At 40.3% G+C, this 21,469-nt stretch overlaps 2 protein-coding genes across 6 annotated transcripts in view; both read left to right on the plus strand.

The window, feature by feature from the left end:
* The window catches only part of mcm9 (minichromosome maintenance 9 homologous recombination repair factor), a 38,519-nt gene extending 36,115 nt beyond the window's left edge, over positions 1 to 2,404 (plus strand). For all 5 annotated transcript variants that reach the window (XM_062411527.1, XM_062411528.1, XM_062411531.1 and 2 more), the window contains one exon: positions 70 to 2,404. In XM_062411527.1, coding sequence (XP_062267511.1) covers positions 70 to 1,768 — 1,699 coding nt within the window. In that variant the 3' untranslated portion in view covers positions 1,769 to 2,404. The remainder of the gene's footprint in view (positions 1 to 69) is intronic.
* A 5,806-nt stretch (positions 2,405 to 8,210) lies between these two features.
* Positions 8,211 to 13,383, plus strand: gja1b (gap junction protein alpha 1b). The gene is made up of 2 exons (XM_062411546.1): positions 8,211 to 8,345; positions 10,186 to 13,383. Exon 2 carries the CDS (start codon positions 10,202 to 10,204, stop codon positions 11,366 to 11,368), a length of 1,167 nt encoding a protein of 388 aa, XP_062267530.1. The 5' UTR covers positions 8,211 to 8,345; positions 10,186 to 10,201; the 3' UTR covers positions 11,369 to 13,383.
* The last annotated feature ends 8,086 nt before the right edge of the window (positions 13,384 to 21,469 follow it).

The raw sequence follows: 21,469 nt of genomic DNA on the forward strand, positions 1-21,469 counted from the left end.
CTGAATTCCCTAAAAGATGATTGTATTACGGTTCCTTCCTATACCTCAGTAGTTTTCTCTATTCATTAGGGTAACAAGCTACACCTCAAATGCCTCCAAGTGTGATTCACATACTGCTTATTACCAGCGTCACCCCAGGGACACTAAACCCCACAACCAAACACACGTCCATGGCATGACCAGTGTCTACAAGGGGGATGCCACGGTGGAGAGTGGCTTGGACTGGTTCCACTCCATCACTTCATCAGGGTCACCAGATGATTTGACCCCAACATTAACATCAACTCAAGAAAACCTGAACAGAAAACTAAACTCGATGGGGGCAGAAACAACTACTGCAATTAAACAACCAACCTGTCAAATTGAGGAGGACTATCAAAAAAACATAGGCTCAACATTGACCCATGAAGGAACTGTTACCACTGCATCCAAAGAAGAAAACGAAAAAACTGAGAAAAATGAATACATCAAAGAAAAAAGCTCAGTTTGCCAAGAGGTACATCAGCCTGAAAGACAGAAAGATGAACAACATTCAGAGTTATTGGGGTGTGTATTTCAGAGGGTCTCCAAGAATCTGAGAGACAGAAGACTCGGAGAGCATCAGTCAAATAATCTGCAGTGTAACAAAGTGGATGGACGGGGACATGTAGACAGTGTGGTGTTCTCAGACAGTAAAGGTAAAAATGTGAATCATGTTTTCAATGCGAATCCAGATTCTCAGAGAAGCACCATAATGTCATTAGGTAAAAATCTGCCTTCTTATTACCTAATGCAGAAGAATCAGTCCTGTGGCAAACGAAGGAGATTTGAGAAAGAAGACAAAATAAATCAGACTGAGACTAAGAACATCTGCACTGCGCAAGGGGAAAATATTTCATCTGAAGCTGACAAAACTAAAGTTATCTTTCAAACTGAAGATAACTTGGGCAGCAGAGGTCTCCATGACTACACAGGCAGCAGAATAGGTAAACAGAAATTAGTTGGGCATGATGAGTTAGCCCGACCACCTACAGACACAGAGAAGATTGAAAGAAAGAAAAAACTGAATAAGTTCCAAAGTCTTGTGCAAGGTAGGTGCAGTAGAAAAAGTGAGGTGGCTGAGTGTTGGTCTGAAGATAGTACTTGTTTCACATCAGTCGAGCTGGATAGGAATGTTTTTTCTTTGGGAATGGAAATATCTGCCCAAGGCAAAAGTGTTGGTCGAATTAAGGACAGTAATGATTCAGAAAATCTGTGTCAGCAACAAAGAACCAGAGACAACAATAGTGATATGACTATAGAAGATGACTTTACTGGCAGCCTACATTTAAATACAAGCGCTCAATTCAACGATTCCACACCATTCCATCCAGGCCACACAAAGTCCACTATACCCTCTTCAACTCTTGCTAAACTCTCAAGATTCTCTTTCACCTGCACAACTAAACCCACGACTACTGCTCCAATGCAAGTGGAAATAAATCCTCCAACTGAAGAGGAACATTTTTTTTTAAAAAGAAAGCAAGGCAGAGAGTCACCAACAAATTTTGAAGCAAAGCAGAGAGAGACGGTACATTCTGCAAAGACAGTGATGAATGGTGATCTTGAGTATGAAAGCACAGTCAATTTGAAGAAGAGAAGGTGTTTTAAGATGGGCCCTCCACCAAGTATTGTTAATGATTCCAAAGGTGCATTCTCTGGACTGTCCCTGTTTGACTCGGTTGAGATTAACAATGACGTTCTTGACACTGACTGGGACCAAGAGGTTTCAAACCGAGGCAACCTTTGAAATCATAGGCCCATGTCAAAATGGGTTAGGACAATAGTAATTTGCTCTGATTTAGTTACTTTCCTTACCCTGAAAATAAACTTCTTCAATTGTTCCAGAAGTGTAGGTGTTCATCCTGCTGTTGTATTTCATCTCTAAGAATATTTGTAATGTTCTGACCCATGAGTGCTCAATAGTCATTAAACCGCTTCCTTATAGACCTGAAAGGTGTAATGACAAAATATGTCCTCAAACAAATGCACAAATAGTACTCAACAGGCAGACACAGCAACTCTACATGAAATCAGCTCCACCGTGACAGCTGGAAAAAACATAAATGGGACAATATCTGATGTAGGAATACATTTGAGTTAAGAGTAATCATCCAGGAGAAGCCTGTTTTATGTTAACATTTAGGTTAAAAGTAGTGTAGTGCCCTTTCTAAACCTGTCTGTTCGGAATGGGCAGTTCATTTAATCTTTGGTAATGCTTTCGATTTTTCCCTTAAACATTTAAATAATACACCATTGTTTTTTATTTTTTGTGTGCAGAGCTTTTTAGAAACAGTCTATTGTGCAGTTAAGTTTGAAAACTTTGTTTTTGTCCTGCCAATTTGATTGTCAATATTTTCTATTAAATTTAACTGAATTTTCTTTATTATGGGTTCAATTGTGTGGTTTATGTAAGATGATGAATAATTTATGTAACTAAAGTTCACAATTTTTCCAAACAAAAGCACTGTAATTCACCTCAATATAAAGTATGACCAACAAAACGAACATATGTTTTCCACATACTGTCAGAAATACATTTATGGAACTATAAGTAGAAAATAAATTGCATTTTTCAAAATTCAGTTCCTTAATACTGAAAAACAATCAATTAATCAGGTGTGATCACTGCCTTCTTTAGGATGTCAGTCCGTTTACCATGGCTGCAATTCCCTCACTTCCCTCTTATAATACATGCCATGATTGCAGAATCATCAGATGTACACTTGGCGTAGACAGATGTTGAGAAATCCCAGCATAGTTACCCACTGCTGACAATAACACCCCATCTGTTCCAATAGGGAAGAATAACCCTCACTACTAAATATAATGTCTTCCCTTGAGCAACCTGCTTATGTCTACACCGCATTCCACATTATTATGCAAATTGCACTTTGCTCAGATTTTCCTAAATAGTAATTTTACAGCCAGTCAGTATCATTTTCAAGTCATAAACTGTTAGAGTATAATTCAGATTTTATTGAACAAACCTCCCAATAATAAAAGTATTTTTTTCAAAAATAAAAAACTCAAAATTCAGTGTTCCAAGAGTTTCAAGAATAACTTAAAATTGTGATTTGTTGAATTTGCAGTATTAAGAGGTCATATTTACTGAACTCAAAAAAAGTTTCAATCAATAACATCTTAACAGGTCAAGTTAAATGTTAACATAGGACCCCTTCTTTGATAGTTTCTGCTTTAATGTCTTTGCAGGATGCCAAAATAGCCTCCAAGAGCACCTTCTTGGATGTGAACTGCCTTCCACCCACATAGATATTTAGCTTGATGATGCTCCAAAAGTTCTCAATAGGGTTAAGGTCAGGGGAAGATGGGGGCCACACCATGAGTTTCTCTCCTTTTATGCCCATAGCAGCCAATGCCCCAGAGGTATTCTTTGCAGCATGAGATGGTGCATTGTCATGCATGAATATGATTTTGCTTCGGAAGGCACGGTTCTTCTTTTTGTACCACAGAAGAAAGTAGTCAGTCAGAAACTCTACGTACTTTGCCGAGGTCATTTTCACACCGTCAGGGACCCTGAAGGGTCCTACCAGCTCTCTCCCCATGATTCCTGCCCAAAACATGACTCCGCCACCTCCTTGTTGACGTCTCAGCCTTGTTTGGACATGGTGGCCATTCACCAACCATCCTCTACTCCATCCATCACGACCATCAAGGGTTGCACGGCACTCATCCGTAAACAAAACAGTTTGGAAGTTAGTCTTCATGTCGTCCTGAGCCCACTGCAACCTTTTTTGCTTGTGAGCTTGGTTTAGGGGTGGGCGAATAACAGGTTTAAGGACACTTGCAAACCTCATGAGCATCCTACATCTTGAAGTTCGCGAGACTCCAGAGGCAACAGTGGCTTCAAACTTCTGTTTGCTGCCATTCAATGGCATTTTAGTGGCTGCTCTCTTAACCCTACGCATTTGTTTGACAGAAAATCTTCCTTATTTTGCCTTTGTCTGAACGAACCCGCTTGTGCTGTGAATCAGTGACAAATTTCTTCACCGTCCGATGATTACGCGCAATTCTTTTGGATTGATTTGGCTCACCTGACAAACTAATTATCACAGGTGTCTGAGATTGATTTCAATCATCCAAATAGCCCTGAGACACAATACCATCCATGAGTTTAATTCAAAAACAAAAAAATGAATGTTTATGACCCTTAAATCCAATTTGCATAATAATGTGGAACGCGGTGTATGTTGCTTTTCCTCACACATTTGGCTCTGGCAACGTTTGAAATGAATACCTAGAAACAAACATGGGCTTTTATAAATAATGTATCTCAAAGAAAGTACTATATTGCAGATTTAGGGTTCATCCTTGTATCTGATTGTCAGTCACTTTAATGTGATTTTCTCTGAGAGGGAAGACAACATTACAGGAGTACTAATTGTTGTGCTACTTAGATTTATTTAAAAAATCACAATTGTAAGTTTGTTTTCTGTGTGTTTCTCCCTCACGTCAGATGTTTGTCTCCAGCCATGGGTGACTGGTCTTATCAGTTCTCACTGCAAGTTAAGGTCCAGTCTCACTCCTCTTTAGTTGGGAAGATTATGTTTATGGTTTCTTATTTCCACTGTACTATGTCTCCACCTTGTGCCAATTTCACCGGTGACCAGTCATGTCGTCTTCTTCTTCCATCCACCTCACTGTAACACCTGCCGGTTTGACAATCATGGGATCTATAGCCTTAAGCTGCTTCGCTTCTCGCCTTTGAAACTCACTTTCACCAGACATTTGTCACATTGATTCTCTCTCTCTAGATCCCATCTAGAAACTCATAATTTTAAACAGGCATGTTCAATTTGATTGTCTTCGATTTTGCAAAACTACATGTTTTTGATACATTGTTCTTTGTTGATGTGTTTTTATCTCTGCCTTTTAAGGTGACCTTGAGTACTCTGAAAGCCGCCTATAAATAAAATGTATTATTATTATTATTAAAATGTTAAAGCTGCATAGGAAATTAACAAAACAAATTGAAATATGATTAGGACATTATATACAAAAACTAAAGGAAACATTTAATATTATATTTAAACTTCAGGGATATCAAAATGTCCATTTAGGAAGCACAAGTAATTGTGAATCAAATTCACCTACTTTGGTGCAAATGAAAGTGACAACAGGTGCAATGGAGAGGCAAAAGCAAGACAACCCCCAAAAAGGGATTGGTTTTACCTGTGGTGGCCACAGACAGCGGCTCTCTCCTTGTCCTTCCTGACTGATTATTCTCTAGTTTTGTGATCTGCTAGTGTCTTTCTCACTACTGGTAGCATGAGGTCCAACCTGCAGCCAAAGCAGGTTGCAAAGGTAGTCCAGCAACTCCAGGATGGCATATTCATACAGGAGCTCGCAATAAGGTTTGCTGTGTCTCCTAACATAGTCTCAAGAGCATAGAGGAGATATATGGAGACAGGCTGTTACATAAGAAAAGCTGGACGGGGCCATAGAAGAGCATCAATCCAGCAGCAGGAATCGGTATATAGGAGGAGCACTGCCAGAGCCCTACAAAATAACCTCAAGCAGGATACTGTTGTGCATGTTTTTTAACCAAACTGTCCAGAAACAGACTCCATGAGGATGGCATGACCAGCAACGTGCAGCTCACCAGAGAAAACCAGAATTGGCCACCCACCACTGGCCCACTGTTCTCACTGAACACATGGGACAGTCGTCTGGAGACACCGTGGTGACACAAAGTTAATAATCTGTTATTGTTGCTTGCTGAATTTTTATGATTTATATATATTTTTTAATTTATTTATTTAAGATAGGGCTATTTAGTATTTATATGTAAATATTAATTAATGAAAATTATAACTATAACAATTTACATTTTGTTTATATCCTAATACAAGTGTCCTATATTACCAAGTGAAGTGTCCAGGACTATTCAATTCCAGCAGAATTGTCTTTTTTGGCATAAAGAACACAAACAGCTGTGCCATGTCTCCTCTGGGTACGGTATCCTAATTAGAAAACATCTTCAGGATTATGGAAAGTTATGTAATATGTTGATCTAATGTGTAAAGCAGATATTGGAATAAACTGTAGAAGTCAAAATTGCAAAAAAAATCCCAGATTACAGAAATTTAGTAATCTTTACATAATTATACAGGCAAATGGAACATACTACAATTTTGGTGGTTGTTACTGAGTCTGTTTCGCAGTGTTCAAGTACTTAAACAGAACTTGCCCAGAGGTCATAAACGTCTTAGTTACCACATACATTGTTAATTATGAACAACTGTCATAGAGATTTTTTTATCATACTGATTTGAAGAAGCTAAGTCTTCATTAGAGAAGGTCCACTTCTTCGTGTGTGTGAAGGAGGTGAAAGTGTATGTGAAGGTCGAGTCACACTCATGCTGGTGTGTCAGTAAAACACCAGGGGGCAGTGTCGTATTGAAACTTTACCCCTGACAGTTAGTTCAACCGTATCAGCGTCATTGTATGAATCCCATTCTGTCCATCCAGTAATTGTGTCACCCTTCACAGCTTCACTAAATAAATTAATAAGAATGTCTGTGTAGCCGATCTGAACCAACCTGTGTTCTCCATAAAACAGACGATGAAATGAAGGCCACCAATACTTTGCCAACTAGTTAGGATTTAGTTTGTGTGAAATACAATGATATCAATAGGGACTACAGGAAGTTCACAAGCTTTGCCTCCTACACAAACCCCTCTCCTTAGCATTTCCTACTGTCGTCTGTGCATGTCTTCCTCCACAACAACTACATATGGTTTCCTGTACAATAAATAATCCTAAATCACATATGTATTATTAAGTCATTTTAAATATGGACATGAGTACAGTATAAAAAATATAGAAATCGATAGCGCACATAAGTTGGTGACCATAAGAGCAACTTAACAAGTTCTAGCTTCTACATCTATATCTTCAAAAGAGAAAACAAACAATGGATGTATAAGAAACCGTCTTCGCACTTCATTTTGCCTTGCTGAATAATAATGGTATAGTTACACAGACCTCCTTACCAAAATTGAAAAGACAATTAAGTAATATATACATCTAATGCATCTTCACATCTGTGTAGTGTGCAAGAAAATGAATAAGCAATTTGTTTATTTCCCCAGTCAACCCTGGCTATGAAGTGAGCCCCTGCCCCCAAACTACATGCTACTGTCACACAGTTTGCTCATTCAAATGTCATTAACTTGATAAATATGAACTTAGAGAGAGAGAGAGAGATATTGGTCCCCCTGTTAACTCATGTTGTAGCATTGTATACTGGGTAATACATATAGCAATACCTAACATAAATGCCATCTCTAGGTGGTGCTGTGTACTTGTCAATTGAAGTAAGACAAGCAGAATATTAAAAACTTCAGCAGTGGTGCATTGTGAATGTGATGATAAGCATTCAAGGACATCATTCAAAATAAACTGTGTATTGTTATACATATAACAGTATAACAACGCTTCAACCATGTATCAAAGTCATTTTCTCTTCCAGGAGAGGAGATGTGACTTGTTCTTCTTCAAACTGTTTGTTGCAGCTTTGCTCATTTCAGGTCATGGAATGGATGTAAGAACATCAGCATTAACATAAACAATACGACTTCATGGTGAAAGTCGGACATCCACTGATGTAAACGTTTATTTAACTCGATTTTCAGACTCATTTACTGGTTAATCAAAACTCCACGTCATTAAAGATGAATATCTATTGAATTTTTACATTATACTGAAGAAAATGCACATTGATCAACTAAACAGGGTGTAAGAGTAGAATTAGGCTGATATCTGTGATGGCTTCAAGTGTAAGATGATCTGTAGAGGAGGAGCTGATGTGACCCACTGACACATCATATTTGAAATGAAACCTGCCTTTAGCTGTAAGACACGCGGAGCGCATGGTTCACAAGTACAATGACAGAAAATGGAAATAGCCCTACTTACGTAAAGTAAGGTACCGGAAAAGTCCACATGGTTGTATTTCGTTCCTTTACTGATCAGAAATATAAAGTCTCTCTCTCTCTCTCTCTCTCTCTCTCTCTCTCTCTCTCTCTCTCTCTCTCTCTCTCTCTCTCTCTCTCTCTCTCTCTCTCTCTCTCTCTCTCTCTCGCACGCACGCACGCACGCACGCACGCGGGCGCTCACAAACAGGGTCTTGACGTAGCGATCAGGTGACTAGAACTTCTCTGACTCTTATAAGGGAAGTTTGACAAGTTGGACTCATTCTTTCAGCTGCTGGTCCCAGACCTAGATCTGAAAATCGTCAGGCTGTTTCGCCTCGTACAACTAGCGGAAAAGGTCCCTCTGCTGTCTCTCTTCAACTCTGCGGGTAGGTTACTCAGTATTTGTGTTGGACAGTGAGAAAAGACGCTTCTCTCTGTGTTTCAGAGAAAAGAGTCAGAAAAGTGTGCTGAATGAAAAATTTTTGATAAGGTTTTATTCTTTTTTTGGGTGAAATCCTGAAACATGTTACGTTTAGTATCTTTTCTATCCAAAGCTGGTTGCTGTTGTGCTGCAACTTTAATACCTGCTGATTAGCCCCATGACACCAGGGAGAATTTAAACTGCCATGTTCAGTAATGTGGGAAAATTGTGTCCATATCCAAAACACTCAAGTGGCTCATTGTGCTGGGCTCTATTGTTCTGCTTTGTCTTGTTCAGGTCCACCAAACAGGGACACTCAAGTAGAAAATGGCGGGATGCTCCAGTCTAATTAAAACATTTCAACTTTTACTAATCATGTTTCACTCTTCAGATCCATAAAACGCAGGCAAATAAATAGATATCACAAGATAAGTGTAAGCACATGCTAGTAGTTGGCAACGTGTGGGTCGGACTGGAGGTTAGGGTTTGCCTCATATGTTCTGCTCAAACTTTGTAAGAGTTCTTCAAAGCTTTTTCTATTATCAGATCCTTGATTTCAGATTTAACTGTTGAGTTGCGATGTTAGAGTGAAACATGGATAAATGGTATCAAAGGAGAGTCCCATAAAGGCGGTTTATAACTGATCCATTCATTTTACAGGTTTTTCTACATTGTGTTTTTTTAGTTCATATTAATAAGTGAACAATATCATTTTTTTGTTCTGTAGCTTGCAAACTTGTGTTGACACTGTTTCTTTGACAGTCTGTCGGAGCTTTGGACTTAACTGCGTCACACTGGTCTACGGGAACTCAGCTGATTCCATACTTAAGTCAATGGGCAGATTTTCCCACAGGAAGTGTACTGTGTATCTGCAGGATGTCTCTGTAGGGACTGAGGAAAGAATCTCAACACTGGCCTTACGGAATATATTTAGCAAGAGTGTCTGTTCAGCCACAAACACTTATCAGATTGGGTACAACATCACACTGCATTGTGGCTTCTGAGCAACCTTCTTCTGGGAATTTTGGCCAAGACATTAGCATTCAATAGATTTTCTGGAGTTATCTGAGACCTGCCCAGCAGGTCGGTCTGATGATGATGTCTGCGTCTGTTAGGAGCTTAAAACTTTGGTATTTGAAGCAGAGGGTTGAGTGTCTGCAAAGTAAGAATAACAGAGGTTTGAAGACTGATAGAAGTTGTTAACATGTACAAACTGATGCACATATTAAAAAGATTGGCCTAAAAGTTATGCAAGAAAACAGTTTGCAGGTATTTCTCATTTGAATAGTTTGAATGGTTGAGAAAAATGTTACAGAGATATGGGTTGCCATGAGGAACACTGACCAGACTGACAAATGCTCAAGATTGAGAAGCCTATAGATATTAGTGATTATTTTAAGATGTTCAATTTTGCAGGGATTTGAATTTAGAAATTAACATTAACATTTTTCCTCCATGTAACTTTGTACCATCAGTTTTCACTGGAAAACTGCCTTGCATAAATTATTTTGCTGATGTGAGGATTTTGATGGGTATAAAGGTTGATTGTATTTGCTCTATCAGCTCAATGTTTCAAAGTTCCGCTCTGTACCTGCAATCAGTAATTTGATTAGCTGGAAATTTCTACTTTTGTCTACTACAATAACAATGCTGTTTAATCACAAAAAGCGACCAAAACAATGAAATGTTATGACAGCTGAAGATATCAATCTTCCCTTAAGGCCCAAAGTAATGTAAGGAGACTTGTTGATATTATGTGTATATTATTGCTCAACAGTTTAATATGGTCCTATTTTTCTCACCAGCAAACACCCATTGAGAATGGGTGACTGGAGTGCTCTTGGTCGTCTGCTGGACAAGGTGCAGGCCTACTCTACTGCTGGGGGAAAGGTGTGGTTGTCGGTCCTCTTTATCTTCAGGATCCTGGTCCTTGGTACTGCAGTGGAATCAGCCTGGGGAGATGAGCAGTCTGCCTTCAGATGTAACACTCTGCAGCCTGGTTGTGACAATGTCTGCTACGACAAATCCTTCCCCATCTCCCACGTTCGCCTCTGGGTCCTACAGATCATCTTTGTGTCAACTCCCACACTTCTGTACCTGGCTCATGTCTTCTATCTGAATAGGAAAGAACAGAAACTTAATAGGAAGGAGGATGAGCTTAAAGCAGTGCAAAATGATGGAGGTGATGTTGACATACCACTGAAGAAAATTGAGTTAAAAAAGCTTAAGTATGGCATTGAGGAGCATGGCAAAGTGAAGATGAAGGGGGCTCTCCTTAGAACCTATATAGTCAGTATTTTCTTCAAATCATCATTCGAGGTGGGCTTCCTGCTAATCCAGTGGTACATGTATGGTTTCACCCTCTCTGCAGTCTACACCTGTGAAAGGGCCCCATGCCCACAGAAGGTGGAGTGTTTCCTGTCCCGACCAACAGAGAAGACTGTCTTCATAATTTTCATGCTGGTGGTATCCATGGTGTCCCTGCTGCTGAACGTCATTGAGCTTTTTTATGTGTTTTATAAGAGGATCAAAGATCGTGTGAAGGGCAAACAGCCGCCCACTATCTACCCAAGTGGAGGGACCTTGAGCCCCACCCCTAAAGAACTGTCCACCACCAAGTATGCTTACTATAACGGCTGTTCTTCCCCAACTGCCCCACTCTCCCCCATGTCCCCCCCAGGCTACAAGTTGGCCACAGGGGAGAGGGGTACCGGCTCATGTCGTAATTATAATAAGCAAGCCAATGAGCAGAACTGGGCCAATTACTCCACAGAGCAGAACCGGCTTGGCCAAAATGGTGGAGGCAGCACTATTTCAAATTCCCATGCACAAGCCTTTGACTTCCCTGATGATACCCAAGAGCATAAGAAACTGTCGTCATCAGCAGGACATGAGCTGCAGCCGTTAGCTTTGATGGACGCCAGGCCCTGTAGCCGGGCCAGCAGCAGGATGAGCAGCCGGGCCAGGCCAGATGACCTGGACGTGTAAGCCCTTGTTCTTCCTCCTCCCACTTCCAGCCAGATAATCAGGAAAAACTCAATCACATAGGTTCATACTAGAGGTGGAATTAACCTTATCCACTGTCATTAGCATAGAGAGATTCTAAGTCAATTAAAGACACATTAAGATTTATTATTTACCACTGTAAGAGTCAATATTTGTTCAGTAACTTTTACCACAGTATTTGAGTGGAGCTAACCCAGCTTAAGAGAACACAACCGCTTCAGGAATGGTGTAGTCAAACATTGGCAACCAGTCGCTGATCACTTCAACCCATACCCAGTTTACCCAGTATAAATCTGAAACTCCCAATTCAGCTTTATAACCCAAACCATGTAATTTCTCCATTCTGACAACAGGCTGCAACCAGTTTGGTCTAACAAATATAACTGAATTGTTTTTATTCCTTTCCAAAATAACCCGTATGAAAGTTTGTCTGTCTTATCACACTGTGGTTAATTAACTTAAACTACCTAGTTGAGCTTTTAAAAGATGTCTTTTATTGTTGAAAACAAATGCTGAGTTTTGCCAATAAATAAAAGATAGGGTGTAAAGTGTCCAGTGTAGAATTTCTGCTGATTGACATCACCTTAGAGAGGACAGACAGTTTCTCGTACATCACAGCAGGTCTCTTCTCGGTAACATTTAAACATAGGTCAGGTAAGGACAGTCCCTTACTTATATACTGTATAAACCTGTGCGATCAAGTGCCTCTACTGATATTGTTTGATGGTCTAAGCCAGCTCTTACAGTTTGTTTCTGTAATTAAGAATCAACACTATTACTATTTTTGTTCAAATGTATGTCCTGATTGACTTAACCCAGTTCTCAATTAAAATCAGATGTTAGTCTCTGAATTCACAACAAAGATAGGACTCATGTGTTGAAAAATGTGTTTGGCTCAACCTTTGCATGTAATTCAGAGTTTAATGAGAATAATGATTTATATCAGTTGTAGTGAATATTTATTTCTTGCCATCTAAAGGACACATACTACTAGGAAGAATTGACTACTATCCAGTTTCTCATACTGACATAAAACATCCACATCGACTTCCCAACAACTGTATATTTATTGTTAGTAAAGCAATTGTGTTTTTTTTATTAGTAACTTGGACTGTTGTTTCCTGATAAACTTTGAATTTATGTGGTCTTATGTCCTCATTTTCTTGTTTTAAAAGTCGTTTGCGAGTTCGAGACAGGCAGGGCTAAGGGTTCAGTCGTCTGTTGGTAGTAAACTCAACTGCTTGTATATGGTCTCCATCAAGAAGAATTTATAAGTGTCATTAATCGAACATGTATCTTCTCTTTTTTCATCATTTATGAGTTTTGGAGAAAGACAGTAGAATGATTGTGTTTTACATTTTATGAATGAATAATTTCTTCATTCTGTAGTTAATGTTTTGATTTCAGACTGTTGTTACCCTTGCTGCTTGGGAAATAGATATTTAGTACTGTACATCCAGCTAATTGTGTCACTATACAAATTTGAGTTTTTAGAAGATATATCTTGACTAATATCTAGTCACTTATATCAAAATATATGCCAAGTGTAGCTTCACAACTACACATCAGTAGGATAATTCTCAATTTGGGCTTCCTTTCTCTTTAGCGTCATTTTTTTAAATTGTGCATCACTTTGTCGGTACTTATATATGTCATGGATTTTCAGCTACAATGGCATTTGCACTGAGATGTAATATGATGCACACAGTAAGTGTTAAGAGTTTTCTGATACACATGTTACTAATTTATTTTATAACACAAAATCACTAAAGTGGATAATATCAGACATCTGACACCAGTGGTTTCATTGACTGGTTCTGTAAGAGGTGTCATCTATTGATAGAACATGAGCAACAGTCATTTGTTGCAGTTATTCAGACAATGCTAATCCATGGGGATCAACTGTTGTACAGTGTAAGTGCATGATAGCAACCCATTAAAACCCATTACTTGTACCTGTGAGGAGCAATTTTAACCAATAAATATTTTCTTTCTTATTTACTGATTGCTTTGCTTCATTTCAAGTCATTCATCATCATCACTGGGGTTTCAATAAGTGTCAATTTACCTAATTTTAATTTAGGTTAAGGCTGTCTTAATTATTTTTCCATGTTCCATGTTTCGGTATTGACAGTTACAGGAGCTGACCTGTTAGTAGCAGATTGTAATGTTTCTATAATTTATATACATGGTAAATGGTTTTGTATTTATATAGCGCTTTTTTGGTTTTGATGACCACTCAAAGCTCTTTACATACAGTTTTACATTCACCCATTCATACACACATTCATACAGTGCATCTTTTAGCAGCACTTTGTTGTTCTATGAGGGGCAATTTGGGGTTCAGCATCTTGCCCAAGGACACTTTGGCATGCAGATGAAAAAAGACTGGGGATCGAACTGCCGACCTTCAGGTTGGAGGACAACCGCTCTACCCATCAGCCACAGCTGGCCACATGGTGAGATGTATGCAACAAATTAATTATTTCTCTCTTAACTCTGTTTGAATAGAGCTGCTCACAGTCTTTACTGTTCTGCATACAGTACATTATTAATTTGAAGGGCTTGACTTGAGACAGCAGCAAAAAATTGAATTCAGAAGGATCCAACAAAAATTTTAAGCGCTCTTAAAAGATATCTTCTTTGTTTTACTCTAATCTCCATTGTAGAGGAAAAGATCAATTTTGTTGGTTGAATTAACCCTGCAGTTAAAACATACAACCCCTTTTGACATCTTATGACATATTAGATGAGAAAATATGTTTAACACCGCCGTGGTCCTTTTTAGATTATACTCTGATCTAGTTTACAATAAAATACCGGTTGAACTTCAAAGATAGAAGTTTAATTTTAACAGCCTTTTGATTCTGTTTAATTAAGTTGCCTAATCACAGCACTGAATGGTAAACAGTCTTTTCAGCTTGTCTGGTCTTATTGATGGCTCGAAGCGCAGATTCACATAGCATATGCAGAACTTTTTTATTTCAGACACTGCTGGCACACCACTGCTCCTCCTAATCAATAGTCTCTTTATTGGATTTTTTTAATTTATTAAATGTCGTGTACTATGTATTTTCTATTTAAATATGAAATGTTAACTGAAGTGCATTTAACTACTGAGGCGAATATACTAATTTATACTCTGATTTATAGAGACTGTCATGTATAGTGCTCTGTGCTGAATCTTTAATTTGCTCTTTGGTACTTTTTGCTGACTTAACTATTATAACATTTACGGTGAATAGCTTATTGAGCTTGAAACAGAGGAAAACTTTGTCCAGCTAATACTGGCAAGGCTTTCTGAACACCACATAAAGTCATGATCCAGATTATTGGGGTTGATAGGAGTCCGGAGGTATTCAGGCCTAATGTGTATTGTAGCTTCGATAAAAGCTTTCGAGAGAGTTTTAAATTTCAAAATATGAACAGAGCTCTTTTTCAGGTCTCCAAGTTTCCTATTTAATCTTTCCACGGACTAAATTAAAACACATGTTTGCAGAGCTTAGCTGCAGCTTGAAGACCACATGTGGCTCAGAGTACGAAAAAGAAGGGGGGGCATCAAACTTGAATTAGTGACTTATTCATTCGAATTTCTTAGGAAGCTGGTGCTGGCCAGTTCAAGAGCTATGAAATGATCCCTTTATTTCTTTTAGAACAAAATGTTGCCATTAAAACCATAGTTATCTGGTAAGTAAAAACAGAATATATATCTTCAGGTAGAGACCCTAGCTTCAGGAAGACATACCACCTATAGGAAGAATTGTTAATTATTATTATATATATATATGATATATGAGGTATGCCTCCTGCAAGCTAAGGTCCTTCACATAGGATTTTGATGGTCCTCTGCAGTATCTTAGCTGTTCCTAAGACTGCTCTCATGTGGACAGAGGCTTCAGAAGTGGTACCCATAAACTGTATATAAATATATATATAGTGTCCCTGAGAGGGTGAGGCGGTGGTCTAGTGGAAGAACCTTGGACTATGGGCAGAGAAGGTCTCTGGTTCGTCTCTGGTTCAACTCCACGGAGAGACAACAAAAGACGAACCTGGATTGATCTGTCCAAAAATCTAAGAGTCTCCCTACTCTGTCTAGTGCCCCTGAGCAAGGCACCTTACTCCCCCAACATCTGCTCCCCGAGCGCCGTACATGGTCGCTCACTGCTCTGTGTGTCCTGCACCAGATGGGTTAAATGCAGAGGTTGAATTTGCCTGCCATTGCATGGGTGTGTTGTGCATGTCTGTGCATGTGTTTGGTATGAATAAACATATCTTAATCTATCTTAATCACTCGTTGGTTTCTGAAGAGGGAATTTAGGGCTCATACTGAGCGTTTCAACTGTTGCCATCTTGCCGGTGTCTGACTCCTCCTAGTTCCTGGTTAACCCAAATATGGGCAAAGAGGAGGAGCGCGAGGCGAGCCGAGCCAGGCCTCATGAAGACTGACAGCTAAGCCACGTCCATAGAGCTCAACGTTACCTTGTTAGCTGAGGCTAAAGAGCTTGGCTATATGCCACCCGCTGTTGCTAACCTGGCAGCGCTGCAGTGTTTCAGGATGGCAGAAGTCGCCCCAATGGGCTTAACTAGAGGTTAGTTAGCATGAAACTATACAACAACAAAATGTATTGAATTATCTATTATCATAATCATACTAGATATGCTTACATGAGTGAAGTCGATTTTTTTTATATGTAATTGAGGTAATTTACCATTTATTTAATGAGTCTGCTATCTCAGTCTAAGTTTTCACATCACTTTATTAAAAGCGGGTTTGGTTGTCACTTGATTTAAATTTTTAATCAGTTTATATAAATAAGCTATATGTCTGAGTTGTGATAGCTACTTTATTGTGTTGCACATCACTTTTGATACGGGGTTGTACAACCATCATATTACCACCTCATTTTTACAGAGTTGGTGTAAGCCATCGAGCCGAATTTCTCCTTCCTACAAAACCTGACAGAGAACCGGATGGCTTCGACTAGAATCAGGCATTATCCTGCTCATACTGATGGTTCAATTCAATTCAATATTGTACAACGCAAAATCAAAACATACATTATCTCAAGGCACTCTACATAGAAGGTCAAGACCTTAAAATTGATAGAGAAACCCAACAGTTCCAACAATGAGCAAGCACTTCGGGGAGAAAAACTCCCCTTTTAGAGGGAGAAACCTCTAGCAGAACCAGACTTAATGTGGGCGGTCATCTGACGTTTGTGGTGAGCAGGGAAAAATGGGTAGGAGAGGAGATATGGGTGGAAAAGCAGGGAGAGAAGAGAGAGAGAAGGGGGGGGACCAGGAACACTAGTGCACCATGAGATTTCAGCTCTGAATAGTTATAATGGAAATATAAGAGTGTTAAGATGAAGCTCAGCGTAAATTCTGTCAGGAAGACTTTCTGAAGACCACTGTGCAGTCCCTGCTCCTCACAATGCAGAACATTGACCCTCGTCTAAAAACTCTTTTGAATTACGCCTGGGTTGATAATGCAAATAAATGAATAAGCTCACAGGTAAGGGAGCTTGGTTTCCTAAAGCAGACATATCCTACGCTTTCATAATACATCCTTCGGTGAAATCATTCAGCATCTGGTTGGAATCAAAGTTCATCTTGCAGTGCGCCTGATTTTCAGGTGTAGAGCAGCCTGAGTACTTTAACCTACCGTCAGAGACGCGTGTTCCGCAGAGTTTCTGCTGTTTTCCTCTCTTGGATGATTCCTCCTGACAGTTTCCCCTCAGCTCAGGTGCTTCCCTCTTCAATTTAAACTCTTTCAATCCCTCGGTGTCCCTCCATCGGATGGAAAATAAAAATAAATAAATAATGTTGGGAAAGTGTTTCTGTGGAACCACAGGCCTCCTTTTCTGCCTATATGTGTAGTCAAAGCCTGAAAACAGCATGTTTCTTTGTTCTTGAGAAAGCCAAGGAACTCAGTCTCCAAGAGTGCAAACAGTTTTCATTGTTCTGGAAAAAGCCAGAGCACAGGGAACTCACTCTCCCAGGATTCCTCAACTTGACAAAGAGGTGTGAAAAACCACAAGGGTCAACTCTTATTGGTCACTCTGGCCCCAAGACATGTGATGTCTCCTGGCCTATATAAGCCAAGGTCTGCCCCAATCCTTTCTCTTTCCATCAACCTTCCAGCAGGGAGGCTGCCGGCCTATCTTCCTGGATTGCCTGCTCCAGCTCAAATCTTCTCTGCGCATCCAAATCAACGAGAGGTCAGAGGTGCAGCTTCCAACTCACCTCTTCAAGGAAACCTCCACGCATCTCAAGCTTTTCCAAACTCCTAGCAGCGACTTGATGTCCTGCAGGTAAGATTCAACGAGCAGCTGAGGCCGAGAGCTCGACAGAACCGCGAATGCAGAACCGTATGACCAACAAGAAGGCTTCACAAAAATGCGAATTGCACAGCAACTTCATTTCTCCCTTTCTAAGAACTGGTAACATACTGGGCTTAATAATTATAATAGGCTAAGCAAGACTGTTTATTCGATTCTGTGTGATGTCTATGAGTTTGATATGTGTGTGACATTTTGGGTCATAAGTTATTCGAAAGTAAGGTTAGTTTGTAATGCTCTTCATGGTCTTTCTTTGCGTTTCAGTCTACCCTCTTTGTCTGATTTAGCATCTACACAGACACACGCATATCACCTCACCTAGTTAAACCTTCCCCTGCTACCAGTTGTGAATAACTTCAGAAGGAGGGGGGGGCTCTTAACTTTAGGGGGGGTCAGCGACCATTTTGAAAGCATGCTGAGGAAGGTGGGAACTTTGGCCTACCGCCATTTTGAGAGCACCCCAATTTACATCGGCACACACACACTCACATACACATCTTTGTTTAGTTAGTACGTTTGTTAGTAATTTGTGTTTTTATACTTTATTATATGTAACTGACTGCTACGCATGCCACTTTAGGATTATGTATTATTCTGTTATTTTGGGTTGGGCTTATTTTGTTTTTTACATGTAGCGACTCCCCTCGCATGAATACCTGCAGTTTAAGGAGCGGACCATTTTAACTGACGCCCCAGATCCCTCTCTTCCGGACCACTGCAATAAAACACCTACCGTACAGCCCGGCATATAGAGGAGCAGTAACAAAGACCGGTCGCCGGCTGTGCGGCATTTTCTCAAAACCTTACGGAACAAAAAACTATAGTTTAACACCCCTCGCAAGCGGAACGAGGTAAGAGGCTGGTCCTATTAACTCAGCTGCAGGTAGCGCAGAATGGGAGTCTCTATATCACGTTAAACGCATCAGACTTGCCTCACGTGGTAATTTGTTTAATTGTATTTTTAACGTTTATGTTTGGTTTTATTGATTAAAAGATCGTGTACTTGATCTCATTGCAGTTTTACGGTGCACTTACGGCGCCACGATGATGTGATCAATAAAGAGCCGTGTTACATCAGTTGAGAAAGTCTCTGTTGTGTTTGGGGAAGCGGGGGGCTGTTACAGTAAAACTCGATGCTACACTGAAACGTCTTCCTGACCCATGTCGTCACCCAATGAAACAAACTTACAAATCGACCATCAGGCAAGACCGGATAACGCATCAAAAAAGTGCACGCACGAATGATGCACTGAGAGACGTGGATGAAAATTTAATGAAGCTTTTCACATGTAAATATAAAATGTTGTGGACGTCCCTGGTGTTTTTAAAGTAAAAACTGATCACAAAATAATGATGACGATAATAACGACCAATGATAAATGTTTCACGTTGCAACATTATTTATTGTTTTCTTTGAGGAGCGTTAACACTGTTTAAATTGCCTAGAGTAGCTTGCTTAAGCATATTTATAGTGCATCCTCTTTTGTTTGTGCCTGTCAAACCTTTTTCCTCTGCTTATAATATTTATGTTGCATCCATTTTGTACTGAAACTCTTGAGTATTCAACTGTCTTGTAAATGTCTGGTTAAAGAAACAGCAGTTACTAAAGTAGAGTTTATATTTAGGCCCACTGCATATTACACCTAAAGCAACGAGTAAATCAGTTCCCACACATCAAGACGCACCAGGCTCTCGACAAAGGAAAATACCAGATAAGGTCCAAGAACTGCCCAAAGACAGCTCTAAAAAACAAAAATGTATTTTTATAAGGCCTATGAGTCCTGGAAATTGTCTGGAAGAGAAGTTCGGACTGAATTAAAAAATTACTGCTCTCCAGACGACCTCAACAAAACCCAACACAACATTACCACAAAACTTGAGGCGGTGCAGCATCACTATAAGCCACTCTCACGCAACCACACCTCCACTCCAGATATCGTTGGAAAAATGGACACCTTGCTCTGCTCTGACCGAAGAAATCCTTACTCTTCTGAGTAATCGCAGAGACATTATTGACGGCAACTATAACGAACGAGTCGAGAAGGTGAGAGTCAGAATAGTGCTGAGTAAAGGCCTCATTATAGTCCTGCGACTGCAACTGCGGAAGGCCACGCAGCTGCATTGACGGACCCGTTTTGGTTTATACTGTTGCGCTTGTTGCAACGCAATTCACTGCCAGGACACTAGGCGGAGTAAAGTTTTTTGTCGAAGACAAAACACACAAAGAAGAGACGTCTTCTTCTTCGTCGACTTATTATTTACATCGCCACTCCAGCTCCTCATGGCCTATTTCTGGCGGACAAATCGGCCAGTCATTTACGGGTTATACAAGTGGTCATACTTTCGGATCTCTTCTGCCAATTGCTCATCTATTTGGTCCATATTCGTTCTTCTAAATCTTCCGTGATTTCCGCGTACTATGGGGCATGAAACCGGAAACTAGACTCCGGACGGGATGTAGTCAGCCGACCAATCACAAGCCTTGCGGGCTGCGTGAGGCTCGCGTTGTTTTGTCGTATAGTAAGAAAAAACGGCGGACGCACGCAATACGCCAGAGGGCACGAAAGGGGCGTGTCGCGTGTCTTGCGTGCATGCGTGCAACACGACTATAATTCGGCCTTTAGGAGGATCATGGCTCCATCTTTGGACTTACAAATACAGAAACCGCATTTTCAGAAGCATCACTCATCGCAGACCAATCATTTGCAATCTCGACAAGCTCCAGTAAACGACAAGACGCAGAAGCAGAACTCGCAGCTAAGCAAGAAGAGGTAAAGGCGACGAAAGACATTCTAATTCAGCAATCCAAGCTCAGAACACTGGAAAGCAAATGGAAACTCGAAGAGGCGGCCATGTTGACTGAAGTGTAGCGTAAAAGGACAGAGACAATCAAACCTAGAAGAAGAAAGGATAAACCTGAAGCAGCTGAAGGCAGAGAAGGAAGTACAAGTAGCAGCTGCTAGAGTAAGAGCCTACAATAGTTTTGAAGATGCCAAAAAGGGATGAACCATGATTCAGCCGCTGCTCACAAGGAGACCGAATACGAAGCTCAGCTGAATACAAATGCATCATTTCAACCTCAACAAGCACCTCTGAGAGCAACTACATCTGAAGATACCGTCTCTCTGGCCCAAGCAATAGCAAGCACACTCAGCATAAATCGCTTGCCTGTACCTGAGCCAGCAACGTTCAATGGCGATCCTATGAAGTTCACTGATTGGAAGATGTCTTTTACAACCCTTATCGATAAGAAACCTCTTTCACCAAGCGAGAAGATGTTTTACCTAAAGATCTACCTCGCCGGAGAAGCCCGCAAAGCGGTGGAGGGGTTCTTCTACAGGAACTCGGAGGACGCATATGCAGGCGCCTTGAAAGTCCTACATGAGAGATACGGAAACCCATTCCTCGTTCAGAAGGCCTTCAGAGACAAGCTTGCCAGATGGCCCAAAATCAGCGCGAATGATCCTTTAGCACTGAGAGATTTTACGGACTTTCTCCAAGGCTGCGCAGAGGCAATCCCACACGTTAAAGGTCTGACCATCCTGAACGATTGCGAAGAAAACCACAAGCTACTTCAAAAACTACCTGAATGGATCGTACGAAAGTGGGGCCGAATCGTCGACGATAACCTGTATAAATCTGGGGATTATCCCGATTTCAAAAGTTTCACAGCATTCCTGAACAAAGAGGCCCGGATATCTTGCAACTCTATAATCTCCCCACATTGAATGAACTTTAAACC

The sequence above is a fragment of the Platichthys flesus genome, chromosome 18 (assembly GCF_949316205.1).
Source record: "Platichthys flesus chromosome 18, fPlaFle2.1, whole genome shotgun sequence".
Taxonomy (NCBI): Eukaryota; Metazoa; Chordata; class Actinopteri; order Pleuronectiformes; family Pleuronectidae; genus Platichthys; species Platichthys flesus.